Below are 9819 nucleotides of genomic sequence, written 5' to 3' on the forward strand. Positions count from 1 at the left end.
CTCCAACTTCTTCGATTCATTATTCATAGTAGATAATTCTATTGTTATATATATCTTATGAATTCGATTTTCTATTATTCGATCTTTCATAATTCAATCTTGGTTCTCAAATTGCACAAAAAAGTTATTGGTCGGAATGGATCGACGTCGGCCGAAGGTGGAGAATGGATCAATGCCTGCCAGAGGTGGAGAGAGAGAGTGTTTTAGATCGGAGGAGAGAGAGAAATCATAGGCATATATGTGTAGTTTATTAATTTAACTAAAGGCAAAATTGTCTTTCTATATTTGAAATATATTTATTGTTGGGGTAAGTGAAATAAATTTACCTCATTTTAGTGCTTTTGGTCAAAAACCTTACATTCTATTCATCTACTGTGCTCTTCTAGCTTTATTTTAGCTTTTAAGTTTATTTAAATTTTTTTTTATAGGAAAAATGTTATACGAGAAATAGTTCAAACTTAAATCCCGAATTATTAAATATACAATAAGGTCTCGAGTGTCATGGATTTATATGGCAACCCTGCTCCCATCTCTCGACGGACGACTGCTCCGTACTATTCTCAGACAACGGAAGTATTTCCTTCAAGTTACCGTTATTTTTTCAGATTAACTCAAGGGCATGCTCTCCATTCAGTAGCAACTCTACTGAATCAAACCAAGGATCACCTTCTACCGAATCAAACCAAGAGACGAGTTTCCTAGTGAAACTAGGCAACCAAAAATGATCACTATCATTTATAGAAGCAAAAAGTATTACGGACAGCAAACCAATTGTCGCCACACAGTGAAGGTTAAAGATATACCTCATCCAAGAAACCATTAAAAAATATAATCTTTTGGACCATAGATTTTAGTGTTGCTGATAGGATGGTGGAATGGCAGACTCTTTCACCTGAGTTGCATAACCAAGATGTGAAGATAAATTCATGAACTCTGAACATAAGAACTGGTATTCCGGATTCATTATTCTATCTCTCTCTTCCAAGTGTTCAAAATCTGAAAAGCGCTCCACGAGGTCATCTAGCCGCTGCATTGCTGTAACAAGATCAAGAGGGAACTGTGCTGGATGTGATGACATTGTTGGCTGCTCCTCGTCAGCTTGAACTTCCCCCTCCTTTCTGCTCTGTACTTGCTGTCTTTGTCCAACTTCCTCTCTCTTTGCTTGTCTAACCCTGAAAAAAAAAAAAAAAATCAAACAAACCAATCCAATTAAACAAGTTAAAACTTTTTTTTTTTAAATAGGCTGGTGCGGCTGACCTCAAGCCTTGATTAATGAAACTGCAGAATTCAAGGGAGGACATAAAGCCTAAACCCCATATTACAATAAGCGCCAAGAGAATATCATGAAATAATATCAGGAGTCTCCAATAAATTTATGTATTCTAACATGCACCATTTAGCAAAGAGTGCACGAATGATTACTCTATTTGCTTTGACATAGCGGTGACATACCAGAAAGATAACTCTATCACAAAGAAGCATCATTACAAATAGCATAGTTTTCCCACTATGTTGCCGCACGGAAACATAACCGGCGGCACATCGTTTCATCCTGTCACTAGGAGGTTTGCGTCCATTTGATCAAATAAACGGCTTGCCGCCTCGCTAGGCCAGACAAGACACACTGAGTGTGCATACCGGGACAACGCCCACGTCGCCCTGTCCTAAAATGACAGGACTTATTACCGGCATAAAGCCACCAATTACTAAAAAGTAAATACTAACATAAACATGCATAATAAAATAAAATAAAATAAAGAAGGCCCATAAATAAACAAGTTAAAACTTAACACTGTTCAGAATTATCCATAGGTAGATCACTATCACACACTTGCTAAAGCAGAGAAAGAGAGGCACAAACTTCATAAAGCCCTTACAAATCTATGTATAATAAATTAATAATAGACTAACCTCACACTCTGATCCAAAATATCCACAGCTTCCCGCATAGCATGCACAATCATTTTTTTCACCTGGTTCAAGAGGAGCGGAATAATTAGTTTTACAACTTCATGTTTCAACAACAATTTCCTAGCATACCTCTATAACATACTTCAAAACAAAAAAATAAAATAAAAAAGAATATTAACTGAGAAACGGAGAAACCCTTTGGAGAAGTAGGACACTCAACTTGAAAAATTAGCATGAATGTAATGGTGGTTGGTCAGATTAACTTCATACGTGTCCCAAGAACCTTTCCTTGATGGGGACATGCATAGATAGACATAATGACACCCTATGATAAGGATATATGAAATGACATACCTCCAATTTATCCTCTTTAGCCCCGTGATCTTTTGGAAGCGTGCGGCATTCTTCAGTCAAACGAAAGCAATCGCCAACACTTTCAGGTGAGACAAATTGAACTGCAACTTTAATGCATGACTTGAACAAAAGAAAACAAGAATGAAATTGCATCTTTAATCAACTGCCCACATGTATGTAAACTAGAATGAAATTGCTTGATGGGAAAAAAGTTACCTTCAAGTTTCTGACTTGATATGGACAGCCTGCAGGAACAAAGATAGCATCCCCAAGTTTCTGGATACATGTCCATGGTTCGATTCCTATTAAGAAGTATGTCCAAAATATAATCCTATCAGATGCAATCAAACAGTGAAATAGTAATTTAAACCTAGCTAGATTTTATAAGTTAATCCAATAATACATACTACATACTGCATAACTAACCACATTCCTCTTTCAGCTTCCTTTTGTGCTCCCGAGTCAGGTAAAAGTTCTGATCGTGAATGGGATGAATAATCTATACCACCAAAAAAACAACAAAAACTGAAAACGAGCATAGTACAAATAATATCATACCAACAATTTTCCACATTTTCGGCCAAGCAAAAGGATCATGCAGGCTGAAAATGTTGAGCACACAATCGATTCCATCCCACTCCATCCACAAGTTTTCCTTGTCAGTAAGTGTAACATAGTCAGATTAAGGTCTAATAGAAGTTCTATCCAAAGAATAGCTGCTTACAATTAGAGGGATCTGAAATAGTCATTCATTATTTCAGACTAGTAAGCACTTATCAAGATGATGTGAACTTTTATTTGATTATTTTAAATGCTATCCATATATGAAACCTAATCACATACAACGTTTGTGCAGTAATTCAAATCAGATGGATTCTCCCTAGAAGGCTAATATTGGTGTGAAATTGCAGTTTGATCCCAGATTCCCAGACCTCCAAAATGCTGCAATGTCCCAATATTTTGACAATATCATAATGTCTGTCCTCTATTTTATTTACCATCATTTCTGATTCATTTGCCCACATGGTATGTGTGGATTTCATTTTACATTCACGCAAACACCAACTGAGACATTTGAATTAGTTGTGGACAGTGAAAAAATTAGTGCAGCTCCTAAGCTCCACCCTTTTGGGGTGAAACTTGCTAGGAAGAGGGAACAATAATTTTCTTTATTTCTTTAATATGAATGAAAAATGATATCTTATCCTTCTATGTCCCTTCAAATTTCTAATATTCCATATCTCGTTAATCAAAATTTCTAATGAAAACATATCTAAACTGTGTGCCAATTTTTTGAGCAATTTAACAAGCTATGCTCAAAATATATTCATGCTCTACAGTTTAGCTTAAAGGGGTTAAGAGATTTGGGCTTGTTTATCTAGTGGTACTTCTTTTATCCAGTCTCCCTTTTTCTCCCCAACAAACACCAAGTAATTACCTGTTGGGACGGACAGCAGTATGTGTGCCTGAACTCGTTGAAGTGCTTCCTGAAATATTCCTGTAGTTTTGGAACATCCTGTCTCCGAAAAATGTCCCATAAAGCACCACCGTCTACATTATTTTCAGATCTGGAATAGTTTGAAAGATTTCCACCTTTCAAACAAGAATTACATCACCGTCAGATTGAACAGTTGGTAGTGTTAGTTTTTGGAAAGCAGCATCCCTGTTTTGATTGCCAACTTCAATATAAAATTGTTTAAGACATGACCCAACGCTAGGCATTTTACCATCAACATTGCCATCCGCAGAGTGACAGTTTCCTAAAGTTTCTCTTCTATCTTGCTCAATCTGCGCTTTTTTTAGCCTTTCTACTGTACGAAGTTGTTGAGAATTAGGGGTCACTTCAGCAGTATGTGTCAAAACATTCACCTGAAACGATTATTCAGGAAACAATATGTTGAAATTTGTAAGCAGAGAAATGGAAAAGTTGAGTTTGCAGAAAGCAATAACTATTATTTTCAAAGATGATCCTGACCAGAAAAACAATGCAAGAGATATTTAATGATATTATTACACAGAGTCAAGTGATAAAAGTATGTCTAGAAAACTGCTGACAGAATATTTTGCTATATTTTACCTCCACAGATACTCCACAATTAGTTATGCAGCATCTAAATCAGATTTGTATAACTAAAAGCAATAGCCATAAGACTGACAAAATTCCCTAGGTTTTTTTGTGATGGGTGATGAACACCCAAAGAATAGAGACACCAAGAGAGGTATGACATATGCTTGACACATTGTGAAGTGTGAACACATTCTGCATTTGTAACTAACCAGAAACAATACTTCTCTTTAAAATAATACGGTGAGATACATTTACATGTAAGACATTTGACTGCCAACACGACAAAGAGTTTCAAATAGTCACAACCACTAAAAGAAATCTAACTCAATCTACAACTAACTCACATCATTCTCGGCTCTCCAGTTTCTAAATTGCTAAATTTATTGTCAGCCCATTGGAGGTGAATGGGAACACCAAACTGACCATTAGACAAGGCTTCGATACAGGCACAACAAAATTCCAACTAGGACCACACCAGCACAAACTGCAAACCAGCCGTGCTAGATTTGTTCAAGTTTATAGTTTCTATTGGACCCCAAAATTATGGGCCAGTAAATTTGTTTACAAGATACATTCAGCTAAAGACTCTTAACCTAGAGAAAGGTTCGATGGGCACTAAGTGGCACAACAACAGCAGCATAATATGCCAGCCTTCCATATTCACCAGGATCATAGTCCTTTAATCTAAGAAAATACCAGTACATTAGATGACAAAGCTACATGAAGCCCTCAACACCATCCCTCTCCCACGCCTTCTCCCTAAATTGAAGTTCAATGACCGACAAAAAAGGTAAATTTATAGAAATGAAAAGCTTCTATACATACCACATCAGATATATTGCAATGAAGCTTAGTCACAGAATCTTCACGTCCAAGCTCCTGCCCAACGCCATAAGCAGGCTTCCCACACTCCTCAGGGAATTTAGCAGCAAGATTAAGAAACCCACTGTGAGGATGAGTATATTCCTTAAATGGCAAGCCATAGATAAACTCAGCACCATGATGAGGAAGGTGCTCCTCAATCAAACTCGCTGGAGCACAATCTCTCAGTTTTAGCCTTTGAGGCCCCATTTTCCAATCAAACCACCCCTTTGCATATCCAGTAAAAAATTCATGGATACTGATATCTTGCTGCATTTATTGTAAGAATCATTTCATTATCAATAGCAAAGCATCAAAATGATATTGCTTATCAATGAGTGCATAAAAATTACTATATTTGGAGCAAAATTGGAAACTGCAGAACAATGCCCTAAACACTTCATCAAGAATGAATAACAATGCCCAGAATAATTTATTACTGAAGAAGAACAATGCCAACTATACAAAAACATAACTACCCTTATTTAACATCAATCTGAAGGGAAGTTTTTGATCCCATCATTAGAAAGAAGGCTTTTTGTTTTTAATGACAAGGTACAGCAACACATGCTGAAAGAAGATAAAACCATCATTCACACATGCAATGCAAAAAGGCAAACCACTCCCCCTTTCTTTAACCACAGTAAGTTTATAACTTAGACCACATCTGCACAAGAATGTAATAAAACACTATTTTCATCACCATAATATCCACCTGAATTGATGACAACTCCAGTACCAATATATCTTCTCAACTTCTCTAGCTATAAATTTCCAAGGTGAAACAAATATAAAACATCAGAAATAACTAGTATTACGCAATTCAAAACATAATATAGATAATGTTGATCAACTAAAAGCCAGAGAACCACTGACCTTGCACCAATCCAGGCAATCAATGGCCTTGATTGTTAAATATTTACCATGCATAGTCTGTTGCATCTGACGACAAGCAGGCCACATACCTGATGTAGTTTCAATTACATTGCTAACAATCACAGGCTCACCCCTGAGCCAATGCCATTGGAAATGCTTAAGATCCTCACGTTGGATATTTCCAGCTCTTGGGCAGTACAAATAGTTGTCATCAAAATCCTCTTGAGAATCTCCTTTCCTTAACTTTTTGGTGTTGCTGATTGAATCAAAAACATCCAAAGAATTGAAACATGAACACCACTGTGCAGAAGTTTCTGCCGCATGCTTAAGTTTGTAAATTTCAGCCATCTCTTCTGCTTTCTGTACCAACTCACCGACCTTATTTTCAAAAGACATGCATCTCAATTCCAGATGACCATGACCACAGCCATCCCTATCCTCTGGAGGGCAAAGGATGCTAACATCTTCATTGGATTTCCATTCAGATTTTAACCTTACATGACACTTGGGGCTAGGTTCAAACAGTAGTTCTGCTATGTTCCCCTTTCCACCATGCAAATGTTCTAGGTCCTGATTGATATACACCATAGTCACTTCCTTCCCACCTCCATCCAGGTGTCGATCTCGACTCTCCCGGCAACACGTTAGGCAGAGATCATATGAGCATAAATTGCAGCTTCTATACAAATCAACAATTGAAGCTTTGCAGTTGTTACTGGGAAAGAAAACAAAAGACTTAAATTAGAATTGAAAGTATAGTATATGAAACAAACTTAAAATAGAATATGTGACTGGTAAAGGCTTTACCAATTCACACGCTCATCATAAGAGCAGTTTGACCTTTGGATCTTTAACTCCGAAACAGACAGCCCTGTCACAATGGATCCAAAAACCAAATTAAAACAATGCAACAGTTCCATTGCAATTGGACCAGTATATGGTAGGTTCACAATAAGTAACACTCTCATCCCCATCTCACAGCAAAAGAAATGGTAAGGTTTGAAAAACAATTAATTTAGAAAAGGAACAACTTTGAAACGAACTATTGTGTTATCACAGTAAGAAATAAAACAAGAGCCAACTCAATTGCCATGAGTCATCATTGAGCTTAAGGTCAGCCCACCATAACTTAACCTGGTCTGTCAAGTACTGGGTCAATCTAAGTTATACAAAAGGGTCAGGCCAACATGATGGCCTGAATCTATGCCATGGTTTTGGTTCTAGTCAACCTTGGGAGCCAGCCCTGTTTCCTGATCCTTGTTCAGCCTATTGGTCAGGCCAGCACATGCACTGCCTGATACAGACAGGGCTTAAAGTGTAGCAACATTTGGCCTCATAATAAAAACGCCAGCCTGTTTTGGTAAGAAAAACAACATTTGCACATCCAAATAGTTCCAGCACCTGTCTGAGGAAAACAGAGTATACCTTGTCTCCTAGCCTCCATCTCCATCTCAATCAGTTGCTCATCGTTAAGTCGTTTTAATAGTGGAAGCAATGCTTGAAGCAAATACTTAGAGTGCTCAAGTTTTTCCTCTTTGCTAATTTTCAACTCCGGCTGTTTCTTCAAATTCTACATTAAAACCCATAAAAGTCATTCCATACTTCACTTGAGTGAGGAACATATCAAATGATTAACCAAAAGTACAGGAAATATGTGCGCAGAAGGAAAAACTCACTCTAGAAGCTGCACACAAACATGCTTTGCAACTGCAATTACTACAGCATCCAGGACAAGCCTCAGCAATGGCATCCTCTAACATCTGAGGATACCTGAAAGCAGAAAACTTGATAGTAAAATAGTAATAAACAATGTAAGCAAACAGTACATTCATCAAACTACACACAAAAGCAGACCCATCTTAATGTTTGATCCAATCCTGACTGGTCTATCCACAAAAAGTTGATTTTGAAACCTTCACGAACATATATTGGGCCATTTTTGGGGCAAAATAAAATAGTTTTATGTTGCTTACTTTGATACTTGGTTGAATGAATTAAACTCATTCTTGCTAATCAGAAGAACAGAACTAATCAATGCCTGGGTCAATCAATTTGAGAAATATCCAAAACCCTTCTCCAAATACTTAACCACTTGCATCCAGCTATGCCGCGCAAAGTAGATTCCACATATGTCCACTTATTTTACCTCTAATGAGTTTCAATATCATGCAACAAACATAGACACTTGCCTTTGTAATTCTGACTTCTTTAATGCACAAACAAAAGGATGTAATTCATAGTGCTCTCCATGGTTTCAAAATCACATACATCATATCTAGTGGACTAAACAACTAAACTAATAGAATCCAATCCTACCACATCTTATGGTTTCAAAATCAATGCAAGCTCATTCCAATTACGGCGGCAACTAGTCCAACTGAACTAACAAACCAATCCAACATTCTTTTACAAGTAATCAATCACAAACAAATAAGCCAAATTCATTAAACAATCCATACCATTTTCTTTTGCAACTTCCACAGCAAACAACTCTGCCCTCATCATTCCCCTGACAGTGAAGGCACTCTAAACAATCCTCAATCCACTGCTAAATCAAAACCCACAAATCACACACACACTGCAATACTTTAACAAAATAAAATAAATAAATAAAAGATACAAACTTGAAGTACCTTTGCAGCGTTGCGTGGTCTCACGCGCCTAAACCGCTTCCGACCCCAGTTGGCAGTGCATGATAGAACTCCTTTCTCACAATCCCTTGGGCCATTCACGGCTGCCAATCCCTTCCCTGTAGCTCTCTTCCTAGTACTACGCTTCTTCTGCACAATCTCAGCCATGTGACTCTGGTTTTCTAAAAAGTCCTCGTCTTTCTCTGGAAATGTAGGTTCTGGGTCATCATAAGGTTGCTTAACGCCGTCTCTCTTCATCAAAACTCGTCGTCGTCGGCGGCGGCTGAGCAGGGTTTGATACTTCCAAGGGAAGAAGGAGGCACTAGTCTTACTGGTCGGGATCACGAGAGTCACGTGCCATGGCACTACTGCCCGTTTAAATTTCAAAATTTGTAAATATGAATAAATATCTGAAGGGCGCCAAAAATCTAATGTGAAGATTTTTTTATTTTTTTCCCATTTATTTCAGTGTAAAATTTTTTGAAAAATTCACGGCCGATATACCGATATATCGATCGAGATCTCCAGTGGTAGATATATCTATTTTCCCTAGCAAATACATTACCTTACCCATATAACTGCGTTACATCCTAAAAACTTTGAGTGTTGATACATCTATTATGGTTCAAACCTATGACTTCTGAGGCGGAGCCACTTTGGTTAATATTTTATTGAACTTGATGATCTATTTGAGTGCTGATATATCTGTTATAGTTCAAACATGAGTTTTTAATTTTAATTTTATTTTTTCTGTTTTTTTTTTTTTATGAAGTTTTGGGTCAACTTGTAAAAGCCCCTCGGAAACTGATTGTCTTCTGTGTGATTTCCCTCTAGAAACTGTTGGACATGTGATGGCAGATTGCCCGGTGGCAAGGGAGTTGTTGGGCCGGTGTCGCTGCAGCAGACTTGCCTGGTTACTCCAATAGTTGTCTTTAAAGAGTGGATGCTAGTGTGCTTTTAGAGTTACCTTACCACAATTTGAGAAACTTCTGATGTTCTTGTGGGCACTTTGGCAAAATAGGAATGCAACATTATGGGAAGAAAAGCCTAGATTCCCAGCAGACATAGCTATCTCTATAGTAGGCCGCGTTGTGCTCTGAAAGTTTATGAAGTGAATTG

General features: G+C 37.5%; 1 protein-coding gene across 6 annotated transcripts; it reads right to left on the bottom strand.

Moving 5' to 3' along the window:
- Positions 1 to 722: 722 nt before the first annotated feature.
- LOC112202312 (lysine-specific demethylase JMJ25) lies at positions 723 to 9033 on the bottom strand. Of its 6 annotated transcripts, XM_040506007.1 has the most exons (15): positions 8704 to 9033; positions 8530 to 8615; positions 7747 to 7840; positions 7496 to 7640; positions 6878 to 6941; positions 6071 to 6785; positions 5159 to 5464; positions 3993 to 4134; positions 3704 to 3858; positions 2824 to 2920; positions 2680 to 2740; positions 2482 to 2596; positions 2266 to 2385; positions 1912 to 1973; positions 723 to 1172 (listed from the first exon to the last, which is right to left on the bottom strand). In XM_040506007.1, exons 1-15 carry the CDS (start codon positions 8956 to 8958, stop codon positions 851 to 853), a joined length of 2739 nt encoding a protein of 912 aa, XP_040361941.1. In that variant the 5' UTR covers positions 8959 to 9033; the 3' UTR covers positions 723 to 850. The 6 variants fall into 6 exon arrangements, 3 of the variants coding, with proteins under 3 accessions (XP_040361941.1, XP_024199071.1, XP_040361963.1); XM_024343303.2 differs by lacking the exon at positions 2824 to 2920 and having other exon boundaries at positions 2482 to 2567; positions 2692 to 2764; positions 8530 to 8618; XR_005799534.1 differs by lacking the exon at positions 723 to 1172 and having other exon boundaries at positions 1945 to 1973; positions 2482 to 2567; positions 2692 to 2740; positions 8530 to 8618.
- Positions 9034 to 9819: the final 786 nt, after the last annotated feature.

Source organism: Rosa chinensis, chromosome 1 (assembly GCF_002994745.2).
Source record: "Rosa chinensis cultivar Old Blush chromosome 1, RchiOBHm-V2, whole genome shotgun sequence".
NCBI classification, from domain to species: domain Eukaryota; kingdom Viridiplantae; phylum Streptophyta; class Magnoliopsida; order Rosales; family Rosaceae; genus Rosa; species Rosa chinensis.

Excerpts from the sequence above, each read along its gene's own strand:
- LOC112202312 (XM_040506007.1), bottom strand. The coding sequence starts at position 8,958 with ATGAAGAGAGACGGCGTTAAGCAACCTTATGATGACCCAGAACCTACA. Across the intron at positions 8,616-8,703 it reads GACCACGCAACGCTGCAAAG|TGGATTGAGGATTGTTTAGA; the intron begins GTACTTCAAGTT and ends TTGATTTAGCAG. Across the intron at positions 6,786-6,877 it reads TATGATGAGCGTGTGAATTG|TAACAACTGCAAAGCTTCAA; the intron begins GTAAAGCCTTTA and ends TTTCTTTCCCAG.